General features: G+C 40.7%; 1 protein-coding gene across 1 annotated transcript; it reads left to right on the top strand.

Moving 5' to 3' along the window:
* The first annotated feature begins 4,506 nt into the window (after positions 1 to 4,506).
* tacr1b (tachykinin receptor 1b) lies at positions 4,507 to 24,662 on the top strand. Its single transcript, XM_062435220.1, is given in 8 exon segments — positions 4,507 to 4,731; positions 6,045 to 6,220; positions 13,069 to 13,263; positions 21,753 to 21,903; positions 22,092 to 22,288; positions 22,443 to 22,518; positions 22,520 to 22,540; positions 24,483 to 24,662. Coding segments are annotated over 8 exon segments (1,221 nt in total).
* The last annotated feature ends 569 nt before the right edge of the window (positions 24,663 to 25,231 follow it).

Genomic DNA, 25,231 nt, shown 5'->3' with positions numbered 1-25,231 from the left:
GAAATTTGGTCAAAATTTGCTTTACATTTGAAAAAATTAAATATAAAGTAAAAACAAGGGGTGTAACTAAAAAATGTTAGTTCAGCCCAATTTTATCTGAAGTGGGCCAGACCATTTAAAACCATTGCATAATAATCTATAAATAATATATAATATATGAAATAAATGAACAGATGAACAACCTGAAATGTCTTAGGAAAAATTAGTGAAACAATATTCTTGGAATTACTGCAATTTTGCAATTGTTGTACTTTGCAAAGTTATCCAGTGGGCCAGGGCAATATGTTTGACACCGCTGGCATCTGGGTCAATGAGGTGTTTTTGTGTCCATGTGGATTATAGTCAAATTTAAAGAGGTTAAAATGTGAAAATAAACGTATGAATAACTTGCACACATTCTTTTTTTGTGGACCCAGCATCAAATTTCTGCTTTTAATCCATTTTGAGAGAATATATTAGAGGATTATGGTAAAAATGTCTAAGTGGTGTAACCATAAAAACTTTGTACCGAATAATTCAACTTGCTTAAAAACACTAAATTTTCAATAAACACCATATCAACTAGTTTGGCATGATCTTACATTATAACTTTTTATATTAAATAAAGGTAATGGAATACAATTCCAGTTCTTAATATTATATTTCATCTGGGGAATCATAGAGATCAGGAAACATTTACATGTTTTAACCCTCCTGTTGTCCTCCAGGGTCAAATTGACCTCATCTCTCTCTTTGCTCCCTCACTTCTTCACTTCCTTCCTTCCTTCCTTCCTCTTTTCCTCCCTCCCTCCCTCCTTCCCTTTCCTTCCTTCCTTCCTTCCTTCCTTCCTCATTTCCTTCCTCCCTTCCTTCTCTCCTTACTTCCTTCCTCTTTTCCTCCCTCCCTCCCTCCTTACTCCTTTCCTTCCTCATTCCTTTTTTCCTTCCTTCTTTCCTTCCTTCCTTTCTTCCTTCCTCCTGTCCTTCCTTGACCTGAGGACAACTTAAATGAAGTAATTATTAGTATAAGTCATCTTAAATACACTGTAGGTGGATAAAATATGTAATATTTATCATTCTTTTGTGGTTACACCATTTGAAATTTTCAGGAGCATTCAGTCTTACTTTTGGTTAAAAAATGGTGCAAATGTCATTTCAAATGATATAAAACTAACAAAAATACTAAATGTACAGTTTAACCTGATGCTGCTTTTGAAACTAGTTTTTAACATATTTTTGAATTGCTCATCTTGCCGACCCTTATTTTTTACTGATCCATATAACTTTTAAATGTATTTGCAGTCAGATTTAGGCAGTTTTGAAAGTAAGTTAGTACCTATTTCTATTAACACTCCATAATTTACTTGTATTCTTTCATGTTTTTAAACTTCAGAAAGGATATATAGATGGCAGGTTAGTTGCTGCTTTATTTATTTATTTTTTTAAGTTTTAAAATCACAAGATAATTAATCATTCTGAATCATATAAGAGGTTTCATATACATCAGTCTCTATCAGACACAATGTTTAAACATCGAAATATCATTCTCACATTTCCCTCCTTCATCCTCACCTCCTCCTGTAATTCTCTTCTTCTCACTTTTATTTTTCAATTTGCAGTGAGATTTAAATCATCGCCTTCATCATTTTTTTGTCGTTCATGTGTTTCGACATGTTCCTGTCCCTGAATTCCCCCCCCCCAGTTTTATATGAAACCAGGTGTTGAGGCTGATCAACAGATAAATGAAGAACGTCATTCTCGGCTGAATTCTGCCTCTTTCTCTCTCTTTGTTCATGTCACATCCTTTCCTCATCACTTGTTGGGACTTGAGCTCTCAGTACCTGCAACTGTTGTCGGGGAGCAGGTGACAAATGAAATTGAATTCCTGTCTTTTTTTCCCTGCAGTGGATTGTAATAGCTCCGATGTGATGCGACAGACAAGCAGGCAGGCAGGCAGCCGAGTTTGTGGTAGAGGAGCTGACAGACAAATACTCTCCATTTGTGTGTGTGTGTGTGTGTGTGTGTGTGTGTGTGTGTGTGTGTCTGTGTGTGTGTGTGTGTGTGTGTGTGGAGCCACGTATCTGTTTTTCCATTACTTTGGTGGGCTGACATGCAATTTGGGCACAATCTAATACAACTCCTGACCTCAACTCGATGAGGCTTTAATTCACAGCAAGACAACAGAGCTTCAGATGTATGTTGTGCTCATTTAAATGGACGTAATTTGTCTAGAAGGGATCAAACATTGAAAATGTGAAATCAATAAACAACAACATGAGTTAATTAACAAACTGACTGACTCTAGAATAATGAGTCCAGTGAGTAATTTATGTGGACTTTTTAGGATTTACACTTTCCTTCATCCTCATTTGGTATTCAAGCAGTATATAAAGGATTACAATGTATAATAGTTGTTAACAGATATACCTGAAAGGACATTTAAAAGTGTTAATGAGTCAATTATTGACTGCAAAACTTGAACATTACAATTAATGCCATGAATTTTCCCACATTTAACCCTGCTGTTGTCCTTGAGTCAAGGAAGGAAGGGAGGAAGGAAGGATGGAAGGGAGGGAGGGAAGAAGGGAGGGAGGAAGGAAGAAAGGAGGGAGGGAGGGAGGGAGGGAGGGAGGGAGGGAGGGAGGGAGGGAGGAAGAAAGGAAGGAGAGAAGGAAGGAAGGAAGGAAAGAAGGAAGGGAGGAAGGAAAGCAAGGAAGGAAGGAGGAGGAAAGAAGGAAGGAAGGAAGGAAGGAAGGAGGAAGGGAAGAAGGAAGGAAAGAAGGAAAGGAGGAAGGACAGAAGGAAGGGAGGAAAGAGAGAGGAAGGAAAGAAAGAGAGAAGGACAGATGGAAGGAAGGAAGGGAGGAAAGAAGGAACAGTCAAAACAGACGGGGTCAATTAGACCCGGGAGGACGACACGAAGGTTAAAGCAGTTTGCATGATGTAGTAAAAGAGATACGTAGCATTTAAAGAGGCAGGAAGGTGATTTTTTAAAAAGATTTTTGCTTTAGCTTTTCCAAAACCGAAAAAAGATCTTCTACATGGATCATTTGGGTTTTAACTTATGTCAGGAACATGCAGTTTTAGCCTATGCTTATTATGCACAGTTTTTGCCACTATGTGCATGTTTCAGACCTTTTATTGCATGATTTTTGTCTTAAAAAGAGTAAACTTGAAACATTAAACAGTCAGTCACAGACAGTGTTTTCAATTTATAGTGATCATATTAGCTTACAGAACAGGCTCTCAGTTTTCATATCCGTCTTAAATCAACAGTCAGGACCCCAAATGAACATTAAGTGTGTTTTTCTCGCTGTAATCATTCCTCCTGTTCATACTGACCATTAGAAGATCCCTTCATAATGCACTTACAATGGAAGTGATGTAGACCAAAATGTGCAAAAAGGTATTTAAAAGTTGATCTGAAGCTAATATGAAGCTTCAGTCGTCCAAAATGAGTCAAATCTTCATCTTCTATGTTTCAACGTAACAGTGTTTTTAGTAGCAAAGTATTTTTGTTACTATACTTCCACCACAGCTCAACAGGGAAACACTAAGAGGGAATTTGATGCTATAAAGACTGTAAATGTGTCAGATATCACTTGATATGACTAACTCAGACTGCTGAAGCTCATAGAAGCTGATCATCTATTTTTAAATGACTGTGGATTTTGTCCTCCATCACTTTACATTGCACATTTGAAGATCGTTTAATAGTCAGTATGAACAGGAGGAATGATTACAGCGAAGGAAACCTGTTTAACTGCTCATATGGACACCTTACTGTTGTTTTAAGACCGACTTTAATGAATTTTTGATCACAGTATTACATAACTGCTTTTCCCTTATAGGCTATATGATGTAATTGGTGAAAGAATACATCAATAAACACTTAAAATACACTTAGACCCACATCACAGTGTGCTTATAAACGCTAAATGGAGGGTTAAAATCAAAGGTTTCCTGTTTTGGGCATTAAAACCAATGACATTAAATAATCCAGTATCATCAGATTGACCCAGAATGATTCGGGGTTAATCCTGCTGAAATCGTATTATGATCCAGATAACTTATGTCGCCTGTCAGGCTCACACGGACTGTTTTCCAATAGCTGATACTGGGCACGCACGACCAAGACTAATCATTTGGTGTGTTGAGAGGGAAGGGGCATGTGTGTGTGTGTGTGTGTGTGTGTGTGTGTGTGTGTGTGTGTGTGTGTGTGTGTGTGTGTGTGAGGGGGCGGGACGGATGGAGGAGGGAGGGGGTTGTAAACCGTGTGAAAAACGTGAACGGTTGGTGATGTGCGTCGTGCGTTATGGTGCGGTGATGTCCTCAGGTGCGTAAAGGCAGTTAGGGTTAGGGTTAGGGTTAGGGTTAGGGTTAGGGTTAGGCAGTTTTACGACAAATTGCCATGAACTGCATTTTTACGCCCGCTGCTCCTTTCCCTCCAAGCGGAATCCACTCCAGTAACAGGACACTAATCTATTTTTAAACATCCAACTCACCAAACAGCCTGATGCCCAGAAGATGGACTCTCTCTACAACGCCACCGATTTTAACGCCACAAACGGGACAAACGTCTCCGCCAACTCCAGCGACGACTTTAACCAGTTCATCCAGCCGGTGTGGCAGATCACACTGTGGGCTGTGGCTTATTGCAGCATCGTTGCGGTGTCTGTGGTAGGTAACATGATTGTTATCTGGATTATTCTGGCGCATAAACGCATGAGGACCGTCACCAACTACTTTCTAGTAAGTACTGTTCGTTATAAGCACGAGGGAGTATTATACCTGGGTCTGTTTAAATGTTAAGTTTGTGAAAATGATCAAACTTTTAAAACTAATTGTGTTGCCTTTTGGAGATATTGAAAGATTATTGAATTTGTCCACACAATAATGGATTGAACAATGAACCAACAGCTGCATGAAAGCAACTGTACTTTTGAGAAATGAAGGTGTATCAGGTGCATCCATCATGACCTTTGATATAGAGCTGATGATAAACTGAATCTATTTGTGATATAAGTACATTTTCTATTCATTTGTACACTTAATAAACACATTGCATTGGCTGACTGGCAGATATTAACACATGGAATCACTGATTTGTATATCTCCATTCAAGAAGTATCATCAGCACTCAAATTTCAATTTCAAGTGAAGGTGGTGCAGAGTCTAACATTTAGACCTTGTAGGATTCAGCTTCTCTGTAAGAAAATATTGAAATTTTGCTTATTATTTATGTAGTTTGGACTATAAAATGTTAGAAAATAGTGAGAAATACCACAATCAGAATTTCCTAAAGCTAAGATGACAAGATGCTTGCTGCATCCGACCAGCAGTAAAAAACAAAAGATATTCAGCTCATAATCACAAGACAAAGAAAAGCAGAAAATCCTTACATTCACAAAGCTTTAAACAGTTCATTTGGGAATTTAGCTTAAAAAATGAATTTAAAACATTATCAACTGATTGATAAATGAACTAAACGTTTCAGCTTCATTTCCAAGTCAAAAAATCATTGACCCTATTGGCTTATAATCTGTTTTAAATGCATATATTCACAACAGTATTTATTTGGGGGGAAAAGGATGCAAATGCAGTTAATTAGTGTATTTTATTACTAAAGAAAGAGCTTGATCCTCTACTTTACAATACAGGCTCATGCATATACAGTATATCAGAGTATATTTTACATCAGTGTGATATCAGCTGAGTCCTTGTTACATTTTTCCCTCGGGCAGCTCTCTTTCTTCCAAGCTATATTAATGACATGTGTTGGCTTGTGATCATACAGTGTGTCTTGGCAGGGGGGGAAAAAAGCCTCATACATATTCTGCTATACTGTTATGTATGGATGCAGCAGGTTATTGCGAGTGTCTTTGCAATAATGCATCACAAGCCTCTCCAGCCAGGTAATGCAGAGAGATGGTTAGTCGATACCTTCTGCATTATTGACTAGAGACTGCACACCTCTGGCGGTGCTGGTTATAGGTTCCACATTTAAATATACACACGATAAAGTCATTTTGAGTGTTGCAGTAATTTATATCACTCTGTTGCAGGTGAATCTGGCCTTCGCTGAAGCCGCCATGTCAGCATTCAACACAGTGATCAACTTTGCCTACGCCGTTCACAACGAGTGGTACTTTGGTTTGGTGTACTGCCGCTTCCACAACTTCTTCCCCATCGCCGCCATATTCGCCAGCATATACTCCATGGCGGCCATAGCGCTCGACAGGTGAGTGACTGTTCCCAGCCAGCGTGTCCATGTGGGCCCCATAGGGTTAGATGTGGGCTGCAAATATGGGTCCCAAGTTGGTTTGTCCACAGTCTCCATGATGGCTCTACCCCATATGGGCTTCAAGTTGGTTCTGTCTAGGTTTTAGGTGGGGCCCAACTGGGTGAGACCCATATAGGCCCACTATTACCCCTTTTCCACCAAAGTAGTTCTAGTGCTGGTGCTGGTTCACAGTCGGTTCAACTGTGAACCAGCTGAGAACCAATTTGCTTTTCCACTGCTCGAGGTGGTTAGGGAGCCACGTCATTACGTCACTGTATACGTCAGTTACGTCTCTGCTTTCCCATAAAGACTCGCGCCAACTTCGAAGCAATAATAATACAAAGCAGAAGAAGAAGCAACAACAACGATGGCAGACTACTTTGTACAGCTCCTGGCTCGCATCCAAACACGGCAGATACAACATATTTGTGCTGCTCGACAGAATTGAGATGGTTACGTTAGCCTTTGTTGTAAGCTAACATTAGCCGGCAGAGCACAGCAAACTCACAACGCAAATGTGTATGCAGTGTTGCCAACTTGGCGACTTTCTCGCTAAATCTGGCGACTTTCCAAACCCTCTTAGCGACTTTTTTCCTCAAAAGCGACTAGCGGCAAATCTAGCGACTTTTTCTGGTGTTATTGGAGACTTTTCTGGTGTTTTTGAGACTCTGCAGTTACTGTCCTCAATGAACTGCGGGTCCTGCCGTGAGCCCCTCCCCCGTCCCAAAGCACTCACAGGCAGTCAGGTTCACAGTAGCCTCGCGCAGCAGACTCAGCTGCAGTCAGAGCAGAGAGGAGACCCACACCACTCCGCGTCCAAACTGCAAATAAATTGCGCAATTCCACCCCGCATAACAGTCTTTTGATTAAATGTAATATTCTAACATTTAACAATACAGAACAAAATTGATTTAAATTTTAAAAAACAAACCAATAATCAACATTAGAAAGTTAATTTGTAGTTCTAAACATATTTAGGTTTTTTTTACTCAGTTTTTTTCTCTCCCAAGATGTTATTCCTCTCTCCTACAGCGTCCATTTCAATTACACTCAAATCGAAAATTATGCAAATTAGGCGATGATGTCATTTAGCGACTTCTAGCGACTTTTAGGACAGCCAATAGCTACTTTCCTTACTGAGGAGTTGGCAACACTGTGTGTATGATTTTCACTATCAGTCAAATGTTCAAGGGATAAATCACTCCTTATCTATTCTCCACTATGCGGTCTTGTTTGTTGTGGTTGAACAGAATCAGCTTGAAGACAGAAATACAGCTCCAATACTCCCTGGCACTTTAGGCTCATATTACACATTAAAAGAGAATCTATTCAGGATCCAGTTTATGAGGAATTCAAAGGAAAGTAAAAAAGTGTGTCTACCAATCCAGTTCTCCCCTAGCTTCCAAAGTTAATCAGTGTACAGTCACGACAGAGTGTGCAGTTGTAGCCTGATGCTGGTTGAAAGAGTGCTCATTACATTTTATACAGCAAAGAAACAAAGGAAGCAGAGTCAGGATGTACTGGGTCACATGTACTGGGTGCAATCAGAAGCTGTCCACCTGTTTAGGAAGAGCAGCTCTGCATGTTCAAGTAAGGCTATACAAGGCTAGTTATACAAAGGTTCCGACTGTGATGTCGTATTTTTTCTACTACACTGTATTAACCCTCCTGTTGTCCTAAGGTCAAGGAAGGACAGGAGGAAGGACAGAAGGAAGGAAAGAAGGAAGGAAGGAATGAGGAAGGAAAGGAATAAGGAGGGAGGGAGGAAAAGAGGAAGGAAGTAAGGAGAGAAGGAAGGGAGGAAGGAAATGAGGAAGGAAGGTAGGTAGGAAGGAAGGAAGTGAGGAAAGAATGAAGGGAGGAAGGAAAGGTGGAAGGAGGGACAGGAGGAAGGAAGGAAGGAAGGAAGGAAGGAAGGAAGGAAAGGAGTAAGGAGGGAGGGAGGGAGGAAAAGAGGATGAAGTAAGGAGAGAAGGAAAGGAGGAAGGAAGGAAGGAAGGAAGGAAGGAAGGAAGGAAGGAAGGAAGGAAAGAAGTATAGAAGGAGGAGGGAGCAAAGAAAGAGGGAAGGAGGGGAAGAATGAAGGAAAAATTAAAGAAAGAGGGAGAAAGGAAGGAAAGAAGGAACATTCAAAAGAGATGGGGTCAATTTGACCAGGGAGGACAACAGCAGGGTTAAGGTTTGTCTATATACTAAAATAGGCGTTCTGAACAGTATCGTCTTTAATCCCCCACAGCTCACAGATCTTTACGACTCACTACCACAGGACTGGAATTTAAAATGAGTGTGGGTACCTTGAGGCTGTGACACGGAGGAAATGTTTTTTTTAATATAAAGGCTTGGCTCACAGTTCTTACTCACATGGTTCTGCGAAAGGAAAAAGAAAACAAGAGTGAGGCTGTACTAACCCACCAAACATCGAGACACTGAATGACTGTTTTTCCAATCAAGACTTCCCATTAAGGTACAAACATTGTTCCAAGATGGAAGTTGTGCCGACGTCTGGGCCATCAGCTGGTTGTCCTTCTTGGGTGTTCTAGCGTTATTCAGTTCAGGCCTATTCAGTAATTCTGCTCAAGTTTATGTACATAGTATTCATTTGCAGATTTGCAAATCCTATATATTTATTTTATTATTTTATCTTGTTTTTTCTGCAGTGGTGCCATGGTATTAGCGATGGCCCCTTTATTCCCAAACCCCAAAAAGTCAGAAAAATATCCTATTAGGCCTTAAGGCCAAAAGTGTGACCGCCCGTTATCTCAAAAGCAAAAGTGATTTCAAGTGGTTTTCATGCCTGAACCTAATCAGATTTTAGCTACAGCATTGTCACACCATGAAACAAAATCATTTTTTAACAAGCACATTTAAAAATCCACTAATATATTAAAGGCCAAAAACGACAGGCACGCTAATCAGAACGTGCTAACCATAAATAACTGGTAAGCTCAGCTCTGTTAAATTTCAGTATGTTTACGGAGGTAATAAGGCTCCAGCTTTATTTTTGGAGCAACGGGCCTTTGGAGCAGTGGGCTTTCGTTCTTGGGATAACAGGCTGTCTGACTGGGCTTATGGTCTATTATGACATTTTTCAGGCTATTGGGATTTTGGAATAATAGGCTGTCGGACCAATAGACAGTTATTATGAATATATGTGGCTCAATAATAAATCCTTCTTAACTTTTAGCAACCCAGATAAAGTGTATGTCATATTAAACAGTTAAAATCTTATAATGCCCAGTGATGATTGTATGTCCAGAAGACGTCTCTTTATGACAATCTGCTAGGGCTGGGCAATTAATCGAAAAATAATCGAAACCGACATTTAGAAACTCTAATCGACTTAATCTTCCTCTTGTCAATTAATCGTGGTGTTCACTGTTGCCATGACAGTAAAGGTTGCATATCTTTAAGGAATTTAAAAACTTTTCTCCAGTGATCATTTGAACCCAAACCATGATCTTTACATAGTTCTAATCAAGTAAACTAGACATTAACCACAGTGTCACACCTTAAAACAGCATTATTTTCACTCCCTAAAGATACTCATGTGCGAAAATATCACAAACTATTGTGTGAGGGCAGCAGTGTAAAATACAAAACAAAAGAAACTGTGAAAATACATAATCGTTCATTAATCGTAATCAAGGTTAAAAGTTCAATTAATCGTGATTTTGATTTTTGCCATAATCGCCCAGATTATCACATCTACTGTATAACATCTGCTCTTAAACAATTAAAGAATAAATAAAAAAATGCACAGACATGTTGGACAGTGAAACTTTGAGAAGTATTTGAACTGTTGCTGAAGTCAGATCCAGGTGGACCTTTATTGAACTTCAAAGAACTAAACACTATGACTCTGCTCACAACTGTTTTTAAACCAAAACTGGACCAGACCTGATATCCATTGGAAGGAGAAACTGACACTTACACATTCATGTCTTCATCTATATTTAGCAATATGTTTCACGATTTGCATTTTACTTGCATGTTGCTGTTTTTGGCGTCCGACCACAACCTCTGTCACAGTCCAGACATTACTTGCTAGAACAGCACAGTGATGCTTTGAGCTTAATCCTAACATCAGCATGCTAAAATGCTTACAATAACAATACTAAAATGCTGATGTTAAGCAGAACATATTTAACCATGTCCACCATTTTAGTTTAGTGTGCTAACATGGTAACATTTTATAATAAGCTCCAGAACAGCTGAGACTGATGTCTTTCGTTTTGCAGGTTTTCGGACATTTCAGCTACAGATCTGCTCATTAAATTTGTTAAGAGAAGAATGATGACAGTACAAATGCAACAAATAATAGGATATTTTCTTAGTTATCTGTAAAGGCTTGTGTCATCCTCCCGGGTCATCCGCCCTTCCTTCCTTCCGTCTGTACTTCCTCCATCCCCTTTCTTCCCTCCTTCTTTCCTTCCCTTCCTTCCTTTCCTTCTTTCCTCATTTCCTCTGTCCTTATTTCCTTCCTTCCTCTTTTACTTTCTCCCTCCTTCCCTACTCCCTCCTTTCCTTCCTTTGTCCTTCCTCCTTTCCTTCCTTCTTCCTCCCTTCCTTCCTTCCTCTTTTCCTTCCTTGTTCCTCCCTTCCCTCCTTTCCTTCCTTCTTCCTCCCTTCCTTCCTCCCCTCCTTCCTTCCTCCCTCCTTTCCTTCCTTCTTCCTCCCTCCCCTCCTTCCTTCCTCTCTCCTTTCCTTCCTTCTTCCTTCCTCCCTTCCTTCCCTCCTTCCTTCCTCCCTCCTTTCCTTCCTTCTTCCTTCCTTCTTCCTCCCTCCCTTCCTCCTTTCCTTCCTTTTTCCTCCCTCCTTTCCTTCCTTCTCTCCTTCTTTCCTTCCATCCTTGACTCGAGGACAACAGGAGGGTTAATACATCCATGCTTTCTCATGGAGGACTCAGTGCTGCCACCTACTGAGGAAGAGGTCCTGCTCCATCGATTTTCTGTATTGACTTTAATAGGAGAGACCTTTTCTTTTTCTCTTTGTCTTTTGCTACTGTACAGCTGTCGTTTTCCCCAGCTTACAGATACAGATTGTCTGCCATATGGTGAGTTTGTAATTTTGACATTCTTCATAATTTATGAGCGGATCTTTGGCTGAAAAGAGGACAGTGATATGTAGTATACGGTTTTGGATCCGACCAAAGTATTAAACAACTGAAATTTTAATGACAGCACTGCATTACTACAAACGTGTCAGGTTTTGTAGAAAGTTCGGACCCAAATGCAAAAAGTTCAAATTCAAGAGTTTTTAATTGAACAGAAAAAGTCAAAAAACAACTCCAACAAAGAATGTCCCGTCAAACGGTGAAAAAACTCAACAAAATGTAGGCCCTTGGCCACAAAACTGAAACAGGAGAAGAGCTGACAAACCAGAGGGCAGTCCAAAGAGTGGTCTAGAGGCAGGCAAGGGTCAGGTCCAAATAAGCAGTCCAAACAGGCAGATAATCCAAATCGGAGTTTTTAAGTTGGAGTTCAAACAAGCAGGTTGGCAGACAGGCAAAGCAGGTAACACGGTTTGATATGCTCAGAACAAAAGACTGGGACAATCTGACAAACTGGGGCTGACAGAGCACAGAATAAGTAGGCCTAATCATTAGGACTTAACAGAGAACAGGTGAGCACAAAATGGCCGACAATGACCACATGGAAGCATGACAGGTGAGGGCAGAGTCATTACCCAAAATAAACAAAAGCACATGGTTGCAACACACAAAATGTCCAGCAGGTGTCAATGAACATGCAAGGATACTGACAAAACGTCATTAGGATTTAGCCTCTGTGGACCATAAATGTCTTTCAGACCAATCCATCCAACATATTCTGGAGTTGTCAAGATATTCCAGTCTGGCCCAAAGTGCTGGACCAAGCAACTGAGTTCAATCTCTGGAGCCAAGAGTGGTAAAAAGCATTTAAAGTAAAGTGTTTATAGATTATACTGTGGTTAGGCCAGAGTTATTCCCTCTAATACAAAATACAACAAATTCCACTATTGTGATTTTCCCAACAGGCCTGTAAAAGGATGTTTTGTACAAATGCCAGCAAAGTACCCTCAATACGTGTTTACTTGTTGAATGGGGAAGAAGATTGAAGAAAAAGGGAGACATGCTGTTGTCCCCATTTTCACCTTTTCTTTCTTCTTTATTGGAAAACTAAATCAACATGCCTCCTGTTGCCCCTTTACCCCCTCCCCCCCAACACACACACTCTCTAACACACATTAACACAAACATATAACTGTGAGCCCACACTGGTGGTTACACAAAACCAGCATCAAATACCAAAATTTGGCAGCTTGGAAGGTACCAAGGAAATTAAAGCTTTGAGAAATGGGTACTAATCATGTGAAATACTCAGTATTACATATTGTTATTACATAACTTGACAGAACATGTCTATCTTGGTGTGAAACCATCATAGTGAGGACATTTCTGCATTGTGAGGACACATCATCAAAAACTGTTTGAGGGTTAAGACTTAGTTTTACATTTAATTCTGGAATTAGGTTCAGGTTGGGTTAGGTATATATTTGTGATGGTTAAAGTTAGTGTTAACAGCTAGCATGCAATATGTCAATGAATGTCCTCACAATTAACTGTTGGGATAAATACTGTCACATTGTGGGGACTCCCCTCCCTTTTGGGAACAAAAAAAGTCCCCATAACGTAATTCATTAAATTGGTGGGTGATGACTTTGTTTAAGGTTACAGTCTCCATGAAATGAATGTAAGTTGATGTAATGTCCTCTGAGGTGATGGAAACATGATTGTGTGTATGTGTATGTGTGTGTGTGTTTGGTAGATACATGGCTATCATCCATCCCCTGCAGCAGAGGCTGTCCTCTACAGAGACCCGTGTAGTGATTGGCGTGATCTGGATGCTGGCTCTGCTTTTAACCTTCCCTCAGTACTACTACTCGTCTACCACCGTGCTGCCTGGACGCACCGTCTGCTACATAGACTGGCCTGAATACACCACTGTGGACTTCAAGAAGATGTGAGTACCTGTGGGCAACAGAGCAGAGTATGAAACCTCTATAAACCTGAACCAACAGGCTTTACTGAGAAGCTGTGACAGAGAAGTGCAATATGGTGGAAAGTGTTCAACAAACAATAAACACATCACATAATTATTTACATCCAGCTAAAATAGAGCAGTATTATCATTCATTTGTAGTTGTGTTTGTGTTCACCATATGAATTTGAGTCCAATAATCTTCTTATACCTCTGTTTTGGTCACTTCCAGTCTCTGAGATTTAGTGTATGTTCACCAGCTAGTCTCTAACTTTATCTGTCAGCTGTATATGAGCAGTGTGTAGTGTATAGTGTACACTCTCATAATGGATAAATGCACACAGAAATGAATAAATGCACGAAAAAGGACTCACAAATGTATTTGGTATTTGGGGAGTTGTGTATATATATATATATATGACTCGATACACGAATGCATTTTCAATGCACACACACAATTATGCTTCAATCCATATATAAGTTTAAAAAAAATCACATATAAAAATAAGATTTGTAAACATATTTGTGATGCACACACAAATATTTATTGTTTTTAATATGTGCAATAAAAATGCACAAATTGTGAGGTATTTGCAATTTTCATCAAATACATATTTGGAAGTTGTTACATTGATATATGAATTGTCAAACGCGCATTTGTCTGAGTGCTTTTAATTTGTAGACCTCCCTGCATTTGTGTGGATTTTTGAGACTCTCCTGACGTGACTCCGATCCACAAATGCATTTTTTCTACAAGGGGGTCGTCTGCAGCCAATCAGATGTCTCGCTCCTTTACAGCCAATCACAATTCATTTCTGTGTGCATTTATCCATTATGAGACTGTTCTGGCTCCATAGAAAGCTGCAGTCATATTGGAGCTATTAACTAGTACAACTTTAACTATGAAACTTAAGTCAGGACGTGGTTAGCTTAGCTTAGCATTAAGAATGGAAGCAGAAAGAATAACTCTGAAACTCGTTAATTAATGTTTTTTTATTAATCTGCACACAAATAGAAAAGTGAAAACACCAAAGTATGGTTTTTAGGGGACATTACATGCTGGAGCTATTTTTCAGTGAACAGGCAGGTACAGTCCTGGAAAGACGAATAAACAATTGTTATGTCTAACAAGTTAATTACTGAGCTTTGAGGTGTTGATAGGTATCTTTTTGCACATTGCACATCTGACATATACGGACTAGCAGGTTCCTCCCGCTTTCAGTGTTGATGCTAAGCTAGGCTAACCGGCTCCTGATTCCAGCTCTATACTGAACATTCAGACATGAGACTAGTATTGATCATCTCATTCATGGAAAGAAAGTAATTATATGTATTTCATCAAAATCTTGAGAGCGGCTATAATTGATATTTTGTATAGTAATAACATCTGATCTGTCAGTGTGTGATGTGTTTGATGAACCTACAGAGAATTATCAGTGACTCTGCAGCTCTTTTCAGCTTTCCAGAGCTTTATAGTTGAGTTTCAGCTCATTGTTTAGCTGTCCGGCTGCAACTTTACTGTTCTGGTTCACTCTCAGCGATCTCATAGCGTCATTTTCAGAAAGAAAAAGCTGTAAAATAAAAAGCCACTGTACGCTACCTGCTCAGCACCAGTTAGCTTTAAACTAGCTGGTGAACATAGTGGAGCATTTAGATATTTCCCTCAGGAGTTAGTAGAGAGTAAAAACAGAGCTAGAAGAGAGAGAGCATATTGGACTTTACATTCAGCAGGTGGACAGAAACACAACTCCTAATGAATAATAAATACTTAATAATACTTAACTTTTCCTTTGGCACTCTAATAATATTTTTTCAGCCAACATGCCATCAAATTCAGGGCTAGTTTTGGCATTAAATAAAAAGGTTAAAGTATTGATTTAGTTTGGTGGGCATGTTGTAAAGCTTGTGCCCGTTTTGTATGTGCTCTCATATTCCATCATGGACCAGAATAATAACCTAAATAAATTAAAGCTGCAAGCAGCTGTTATGCCCCAGTCTAGGGGTGCCTAGGGCATAACGTGAATAAGCCCCATCTTCCCCAAATCCCAAATAGCCACGAGCAAAAATAGTTTGTGTTTAAGGAAAATGTATTATAATATGTATACTAAATCAACGAAATGCCATCAATCAGAAACCGTGGGAGCACCACCTCAACCCTAAACATGGATGCTATTGCTGAGAGCAAGCTCGGTTAACTGGCAAAATAGACAGGCAGGAATTAGCCAATCATAAAAAAGTAGGTCAGTTTCTGCCCAGCAACAGGCTGCCAAAGACAGCAAAGGCTGTACGGTTGCTACGGCGATTGGTGAATCTGCTTGGAAAACATTCTCAAAATGCCCCAGAATTTGGCTTCTGACAATTGCAAACTGTAAGAAAACTGTAACTACTGTCCAAAAACCGAAAACACCATGAGAGACACAGAAGCCGGCAGATTCTGACAGCCTTCATTTTATTTGGATATTCCTTAAAATGAGCGCGTAAGCTCAGTGCGAAGACAGAGTGAGATTCTTTTGAAAAAAAAGACGATTACATTAGGGTCAATGGGGAGTGAGACAGGTAATGCAGCCGGTCTCGGCCCCTCGTTTAAATTTTGTGCAGACGTTTTAAAGTTTGAATCACATTTCTACGTGCAGGTATGAGAGAGCTACGAGCTATGAATTCCCATTCATTTTCAATGCCCTGAGGAACTCCTTCTACAGCTTTACTGCTGTAGATGGAGTGCTTCGGAGCTTAGCACCCATGGCACTAATAAGTATGAGGAAGATTAATAGATGCCTCGGAGCTTAGCACCCGTGGCACTAATAAAATTTTTTTAAAAACGACACAAATACAATAGGGTCCTTGCCTCCAGGCAAAAGCAGGACTCCTCTGGAGTCCTTGCCCTCTTGCCTTTCGGCTCGGTCCCTAATAATCAGTAGCTTCTTATTACATTACATAATTGCTTCACAGTTTGGTACAATCCCTCTAACACAGGCTTAACTCTTACATACTGTTCATATTCTGACTCATAATTAGTTTCTACACCATCAGTGATTATTAATAAATGTTTGATTAATCTAATGGAGAGAAGACATTCAAAATCACTATTTTATGATCCTGGAGAACATTTTATGAAATATGATGAATACAGATTTTTGAATCCTCTTAATAAATACAAGTCCAATTTGTACATTTTCACATATAAAACTGCATATCAGTTGAACAAAAATGAAAAAAGTATACATTTATTTAAGATTTGTGTGTACTATGGGTCACATTAGATTACAGCTCTCAAATGTAAAAATGGGTCATATTTGATTCTGAACAGTATGTAAGGGTTAACTAAAGACCGCAACATACAGTAGAGATTCATGATTCAAGATTGAAACAGTGGATACTGCAGACACACACACACATATACATACACACACTCACACACACACACACAAACACACACTCACACACAGACACACACACTCACACATACACACACACACACACTCTCTCTCTGCCTCTGTCTGTCTGTGTAGACATTTAGACTGAGCAACTGAAATGAACTGCCAACACTTTGATGAGTCAAACAGGAGAAGAACTTATTTCCAGTGAAACCTGTACATATGTTTGTAGGTCATGCTCATGTAATTCGTGTGACAGCAATGTCAGTGAAATAGTTGACAGACAGTTGCACAGATATATAAAAACATAATAATACAGTCAATAAAGTTGAACTAGAAACAGAAAACTGAGGCACCTTTTCCTTATCAGGTATCATGACAAGTTTTCTCCACTCGGTGGCACACTAATACCACAAATGAACCTGCCTGAGCCAGCTGCATACACACACAGTCGTTGCCATGGTAGTTAACGACTGGAGAGCATGACAACAGAGCATGCACAGACAGAATGGAGATTCGGGATTGAATGGGAGAGGAACATGGTGCACATGTGGGGCCGCAGATCAAAAAGTATAAAACATAGCCAGACCAAATTACACACACCTATAGATGAGACTTGTGGCTACATTTTGACGTTTGAATGGAGTCTGTAACTGAAAGTATGCAGGAATAATATATATATATTTTGAAAAGCCTGAAAAATCGTTGAAGATCCCACATGTAACGGCAAACTGTGAACTTCCTGTTGGATTTCGGTCAGTGGTGTCAGTGCGTGATTTGTAGGTCTTGATAAGACAAACAATTGAGTTTTGGTTTGATCTTTCTACGAAATTCCTATCAGGCATAGTGGCCGTTAAATTTATGGCCAGACCTGATGTGCGTGGTGAATTTGGTCTGTTCTGGAGCATGTTTAGGTGGTCAAATTCAGGGTCAAAGTGGCATTAGACTCTCCTCCCATTCATTGTCTATGGGAGCGTTTTGGTGAGGGTTTTTGGGCACTTGACCTTTGAGGGCTTCTAAAATTCAAACCGGACGAGTAATGAAAAAGTTGTTCAGAAATTTTGTCAGCTATTTAAGTTTGAAGCCGCCACGATGCACGCCCTCAGACAAGATAACGTTTGTAGGAGGCAAAGAATCATCCAAAATCCCACATGTAACAGCGAATTGTGCACTTCCTGTTGGATTTAGGTCAGGGGTGTCAGCGCGTGATTTGTAGGTCTTGATAAGACAAAAAAAAAGAATTTTGGTTTGATCTTTCTACGACATTTCTATCAGGCGTAGTGGCCGTTTTAGTGTTTCTAGGTGGCGCTAGAGAGTTTGACGTTGTTTGTTTTTCCATTTTATTGAATTTTTCGCCAGACCTGATGTGCGCTCCAAATTTGGTGAGTTTTGGAGCAGGTTTAGGGGGTCAAATTAAGGTTCAAAGAGGCGGTAGAATAATAAAAAAAACGACACAAGTACAATAGGGTCCTTGCCTCCAGGCAAGGGCAAGACTCCCTTCTGGAGTCCTCGCCGTCTTGCCTTTTGGCTCGGTCCCTAATAAACTATAGTGGGTTGTTGAGCTTTCCTTACAGTATTTTCTGGCTCCTCCTCAGGCTGCACAGGTGTTAAACTCTTCTGGGAGGTCATCTACTTCATTTGGGGTTAAACCTTAACCCTCCTGTTGTCCTTGAGTCAAGGAAGGAAGGGAGGAAGAAGGAAGTAAAGGAGGGAGGAAGGATGGAAGGAAGGAGGGAAGTAAGGAAGGAAAGGAGGGAGGAAGGAAGGGAGGAAAGGAAAAGAAAGAAGGAAGGAAGGTAGGAGGGAGGGAGGAACAAAGGAAGGAGGGAAAGAAAGAAGGAGGGAGGGAGGGAGTAAGGAAGGATAGAAGGAAGGGAAGGAAGGAAGAATGGGGGGTGGAGGAAGGAAAGAAGGAAGGGAGGAAAGAGAGAGGAAGGAAAGAAACAGAGAAGGAGGGAGGGAGGAAAGGAAGGAAGGAAGGAAGGAAAGAGGGAGGAAGGAAAGGAAGGACGGAAGAGGGAGGGAAGGAAAGATGGAAGAAGGAAGGGAGGAAAGAGAGAGGAAGTAAAGAAAGAGAGAAGGAGGAAGGGAGAACAGACGGAAAAGAAGAAAGGTAGGAAAGAAGGAACCGTCAAAACAGACGGGGTCAATTTGACCCGGGAGGACGCCATGAAGGTTAATAAAGAAAGTTATTCTGACTGCTGGTATTTCAAGAATTTGATGCCCAGTAATCTTATTATTCCCTGCTTACTTTATTTATCTTCTGGCAACAACGCACACTTGTGGATAATGAAGTTTGATCCCTTGTTATCCCACACTGGACAGGATGCCTTACCTCAGCCAGACTGACATGGAGCAATAACCATACTCTGGAGGGATTAATTTAGTATATGAGGAAATAACCCTGTGGCTGAAATGAGGCCTGTTCCAGCGATCAGTCTGTCTGTGAGTGCTTGATTCCCGAGAAAAGATAAGGCATTTGATAAATTTACCTCTAAAATTAATGCCTGATAATCGCCCCCCCTCTCTTCCTCTTTAACACACCTTCTCAACATCTGAGCATATTAAAGCATCTTTAATTTAGCGGTACTGATGTCATGAAGTTTGAAGAAAAAGATGAATCACTTTAATGTTGGTGTGTGTATTCAACTGTGTATGTGGGTCAATGAGGGTTTTTTGTGTCCATGTGGTTTAGTCAAATTGAAAGGGGTTAAAATGTGAAAATAAATGTATGAATAACTTGCACACATTGTTTTTTTTTGTGGACCCAGCATCAAATTTCTGCTTTTAATCCATTTTGAGAGAATATATTAGAGGATTATGGCAAAAATGTCTAAGTGGTGTAACCATAAAAACTTTGTACCAAATAATTCAACTTGCTTAAAAACACTAAATTCTCAATAAAACACCATATCAATTAGTTTGGCATGATCTTACATTATAACTTTTTATATTAAATAAAGGTAATGGAATACAATTGTTCTAAATATTACATTTCATCTTGGGAATCATGGAGATCAGGAAACATTTACATGTTTTAAATGAAGTCATTATTAGTATAAGTCCACTTGAATACACTGTAGGTGGATAAAATATGTAATATGTATCATTCTTTTGTGGTTACACCATTTGACATTTTAGGAGCATTCAGTCTTACTTTTGGTAAAAAATGGTGCAAATGTCATTTCAAATGACATAAAACCAACAAAAATACTAAATGTACATTTTAACAAACCTGATGCTGCTTTTAAAACTATTTTAACATATTTTTGAATTGCTCATCTTGCCAACCCTTATTTGTCACTGAGCCATGTGTGTTTGTGTTTTAATAAATGTGTTAACATTTAGTCCACAGGAAACTTAATAGAACAGCACAAATGATAATAACGTTAAAAGTTTAATCCAGTGGTTTTCAGCCTTTTTTTCTCTTGGGACATCTTACAAAAAAGCAGCGTCTATTTGAGGCTCCTTGTCACATTTCACATGTCTGTGAGTTCCACCAAAGAGACATTTCCCCTCTAAACAAGGATGAATTATCCAGTATGTCACAACAAACACAAAATATGTAATACAGCCAGTTGTTCTTCTGTGTATTTTCATGCAGCCGATACACATTTTTATATATGCAAATGTACAAATTTGACTTGTGTTTATTTAACCTTTGTGTCGTCCTCCTGGGTCAAATTGACCCCGTCTGTTTTGACTGTTCCTTCTTTCCTCCCTTCCTTCCTTCCGTCTGTCCTTCCTTCCTTCCCTCCTTCCTTCCTTCCTTCCTTCCTTCCTTCCTTCCTTCCTTCCTTCCTTCCCTCCTTCCTTCCTTTCATTCCACCCTCCCTTCCTACCTTCCTCCCTCCCTTCCTTCCTCCCTCCCTCCTTTTCTTCCTTCCTTCCTTCCCTCCTTCCTTCCCTTCCTCCCTCCTTTCCTTCCTTCTTCCTTCCTTCCTTCCATCTTTCCTTCCTTCCATCTTTCCTTCCTTCCGTCCTTCCTTCCTTCCTTCCATCCTTCCTCCTTTCCTTTCCTCCCTTCCTTCCTTCCTCCCTCCCTCCTTTCCTTCCTTCCTTCCTTCCTTCCCTCCCTCCTTCCTTCCTTCCTTCTTCCTTCCTTCCATCTTTCCTTCCTTCCTTCCATCCTTCCATCTTTCCTTCCTTCCTTCCTTCCTTTCTTCCTTCCTTCCTTCCATCTTTCCTTCCTTCTTTCCTTCCTTCTTTCCTTCCCTCTGTCCTTCCTTTTCTCCTTCCTTCCTTCCTTCCTTCCTTCCTTCCCTCCTTCCTTCCTTTCCTTCCACCCTCCCTTCCTACCTTCCTCCCTCCCTTCCTTCCTTCCCTCCCTTCTTTTCTTCCTTCCTTCCTTCCCTTCCTCCCTCCTTTCCTTCCTTCTTCCTTCCTTCCTTCCATCTTTCCTTCCTTCCGTCCTTCCTTCCTTCCTTCCTCCTTTCCTTTCCTCCCTTCCTTCCTCCCTCCCTCCTTTCCTTCCTTCCTTCCCTCCCTCCTTCCTTCCTTCCTTCCTTCCTTCCATCTTTCCTTCCTTCCTTCCTTCCTTTCTTCCTTCCTTCCTTCCATCTTTCCTTCCTTCTTTCCTTCCTTCCTTCCTTCCTTCCTTCCTTCCTTCCTTCCTTCCCTCCTTCCATCAGTCCTTCCTTCCTCTCTTCCTTCCTTCCATCTTTCCTTCCTTCCTTGACTCAAGGACAACAGGAGGGTTAAACAACATCCCAAATCAACATTCAAACATGTTGTATTCATCATATTCTATAAAATGTTCACCTGGATCATTAAAATAGTGATTTTTAATGTCTTTTTTTAAACTGAATGATTAATCAAACATGTATTAATGACTGATGGGGGAATTAATGAATGTCAATTGGCGTAGAGACTAATTATGAGTTATAATATGAACAGTATGTAAAGGGTTAAATATATTCTTATAATTACAAGTAGTTTGTTAATATTTAATCTCAAGCAGACTGGATACAATCAACTAAACAGCATTAAGCGCTGTGCACCATCAGTGTGCTTACAGCTCCCTGAATAATTGTATTTACACATCATTAATCTCTTATTTTCCCTCTTTCGCTTCATTTCCTCATGAACTTGATGCAGATACTATGTGTGTGTGACACTACTGATCTACTTCTTGCCCCTTGGTGTCATGGGATGGGCGTACACGGCCGTGGGCATCACCCTCTGGGCCAGCCAAATTCCCGGAGACTCGTCTGAACACTACAAAGAGCAGCTTATTGCCAAACGCAAGGTTACGCAAACACACACACATACACACACACACTGTTACTGTGATGGTGCAGCATCACTAAACACTAACATTTCATTTAATGGCTTTTTAATCCCCCACATTAAAACAAAACCACAATTGAAAGGATTATTTTTTAAACCCGCTGCACCTCTCTGTCTCCTCCTCCCCGGTTGGTTCCTCTGTGGCAGGTGGTGAAGATGATGATCGTGGTGGTGTGTACGTTTGCTTTGTGCTGGCTGCCCTATCATATCTACTTCTTACTGCACCAGTTCTTCCCCGAATTGTTCGAGCAGCGCTACATCCAACAGGTGTACCTCACTATCATGTGGATGGCAATGAGCTCCACCATGTACAACCCAATCATCTACTACTGCCTCAACATCAGGTAGAGTTTTACAAAATGGTTATTCATCTGTCTGGTGTGGATATCGTATGTGTAGATGACCTGCTCATGTAGTAGGTAATCAGTATCTGTGTCTATAATCTTGTCTGCCTGTTAAATCCATCCTGATATGAAGTGTTTCTCAACCTCTCGGCAGGTTCAGAGCAGGTTTCCAGCAGGTGTTTTGCTGCTGCGCTCCCACCGCCGCCAAAGAGGAGCTCGAGCTCAAATCACCCCCGCTACCTGCAAACACAGGTGTGTGAGAGAATGACTGACACTGAGTGAGTGTACAGATGTAAAAGAGATTGCATAGAAAAAAACCTGAAAGACTAAATTAGATGCAAATTTGCCAGAGAAGGAGCTAATTGAGAATAAGTGCATGAGTTTAAAAAAATCTTTGCATTTAAGCCAAAAATGGGGCTTTTATGAATCTGCTTTATGAATGTACAGAGATGAGTTAAAGGAGAGAGACTGGAGGGAAATAACAGAAGGAACTGCAGTCTGTGCTGAGATGAACTCAAACACACAGACAGGGTTGGTGTGTGTCCTTTGTAAGCATCAGTTTGGTGTGAATTTGCTTCACTGAACGTATCTCGACAAAAGTCTGCAATTATAACTTTTTTGGCCTTTAGTTTTCAGCAGAAACAAACAAGTGAACACAACTCTGACATATCATCAGCTTTTTTAACTTTATATGTTGAACTTGTTAGCAAACAGTTGCTTATTTCCACATCCAGCCGTCACGGAGCATCATTATCTGTCATGGAAGAGCGGAGCGGGTGGACCCAAGTGCAAACTGAAGGTGAAAGCAGGGGTGCAGAAAAAAGGTCTTTATTGATGATATGTGCAACAAAAAAAACAAATGAACTGAACAGAACTTGTTAAACTCAACGAAACTGAAATGCAAACCAAGACTTGAATACAAACAGAGCTAATATGTTGATAAGGAACAGGAGTTGATTGGCTGGGAGGAAACCAGTGAACAGGGCTAATGAGGCTGATACAGGACAGGTGTGGAGAGGGAAATGGGCTGGGGAGGAGTGCAGGATCACAGAAAGGAAAAAAACCCAAAAAACACACTTACATACAACCCAAATATGAACAAGCAAAACTAATTGACTGAAGAACAGGAGGAACACACACTGGAAGCTAAGAGAGCAAACACAAAAAGTCCAAAATCCCACAAAGCCAAGACATTATTATTCATGTGGCTCATTTGGAGTTGTGTTTCTGTCCACCTGCTGAATGTAAGTCCAATGTTCACTCTCTTTTAGCTCTGTTTTTACTCTCTACCAACTCCTGAGGGAAATATCTGGATCTTTAGCTGTTACAGTAAATGCTCCACTATTGGCGCTTTTCCACTACACAGTTCGAGCACTACTCGCCTCGACTCGTTTTTTTTGCGTCTCCATCAGGGATATTAGTAATAGTACCTGGTACCTGGTACTTTTTTAGTATCTGCTCTGGTGAGGTTCCAAGTGAGCCGAGCCGATACTAAATGTGACGTCAACAGACTGCCGGCCACTGATTGGTCAGAGAGTCACTGGAAGAGTCATGAGCCGTCCCACACAAGAATCAAACCCGGCATTTTAAATACCGGCAACAGCGTTACAGCGATTCGTTTCTCTTCTCTTGCTTTGTGTGTGACAGAAAGCCTCATACAGCAGCAAGTACACAATAGCCTCCATGTCCTCCATTGTTTATGTATTTGTGTCGCGTATAAAACGAAGTCACGGCAGTTTCGCAGAGCTGTGCTATGATGACCCCGCCCACGTTGAGGAGGTAATTTTTTTGTAATGGAAAAGGTCGTTCCTGGAACCAAACAGAGTCAAGTTGAGCCGAGTAGTGCTAGAACTGTATAGTGGAAAAGCGCCATATGTTCACCACCAGCTAGTCTACAGCTTACTGGGTCTGTTTGCTGATTGGTGCTGAGCAGGCAGTGTACAGTGACTTTTTTAAATAGCTCAGAAAAAAGTGAGAGCAGTGCGAGTGAATAGAAACAGTAAAGATGTGGGTTGTAAAATGTTTAAAAAGAGCTAAAAGAGACTAAAACTGATAATTCTGTATGTTCATGATGTCATATGAGCAACTCTCTTCACACCACACAGTCATTTGATCAATATTTGATTTGAAACTATTGATTTCGGCAGCAGAAATTAAATTGATCTCATGAATTCACCATCTCTCTGTTTTCTAGGTGAGCTTATATCGAGCCAGTCGGATGGAGACCGTCGTTTCCACCGCCGTCCACCCAGCGGAGAAAAAAAGTGCCGAGCTGCCGTCCTGCGACTCTCACGGCCGGCCTCACGCAGAAGTCATGTCCAACGGCTCGGGCTCAGAGACATTCACGAGGGGTCCGAGCAACCCTTCACATTAGAGCCAACCGACACCATCACGAGTCACTCAGCGTGGAAACAAAGTGCTGATGTGTGACAAGAAGTGGCTCAAATTTGGTGTTACTGTCATCTACTGTTGTACAGGTCAAGTGCATTATTTAGTTGTTGTGTTTTAACAAGCCGGACAAGTGCATTAATACCCAGCAGATGCCTGGAGCGTCAGTGGATGTCTTGAAAACAAAAAATAAAAGAGGTCTGATAGCAGCAGCAGCAGTAGAAACACAACAGTAAGAAGTCACACACTGGTTTCGCTTCATCACTCAGCGTGAGTGTGTGTGTGTGTTCGGCGCCGACACTCGACCCCCGGCATACACGAGCCAGTTGGGGAAAACGTGACCCTGCGCTTCCCTTGGCAACAGTGTCACATCAAGTCGAGTTCGTGACGCTGTGTTTGTGTTGAGTGGGAGACAGACAGAGGGTGTGTGTGTGTGTGTGTGTGTGTGTGTGTATGTGTGTTTGTGTGTTTGTGTGTGTGTGTGTGTGTGTGCGTGTGTGTGTGTGTGTGGAAAGAGAGCGAGAGCTAGCACCTGTTGGGCAGGATTAGCCCCTT

The sequence above is a fragment of the Scomber scombrus genome, chromosome 15 (genome assembly GCF_963691925.1).
Source record: "Scomber scombrus chromosome 15, fScoSco1.1, whole genome shotgun sequence".
In the NCBI taxonomy this organism is placed as follows: Eukaryota; Metazoa; Chordata; class Actinopteri; order Scombriformes; family Scombridae; genus Scomber; species Scomber scombrus.
The sequence above is the reverse complement of the archived record's forward strand: the minus strand, read 5'-3'. Positions and strand labels throughout refer to the sequence as shown.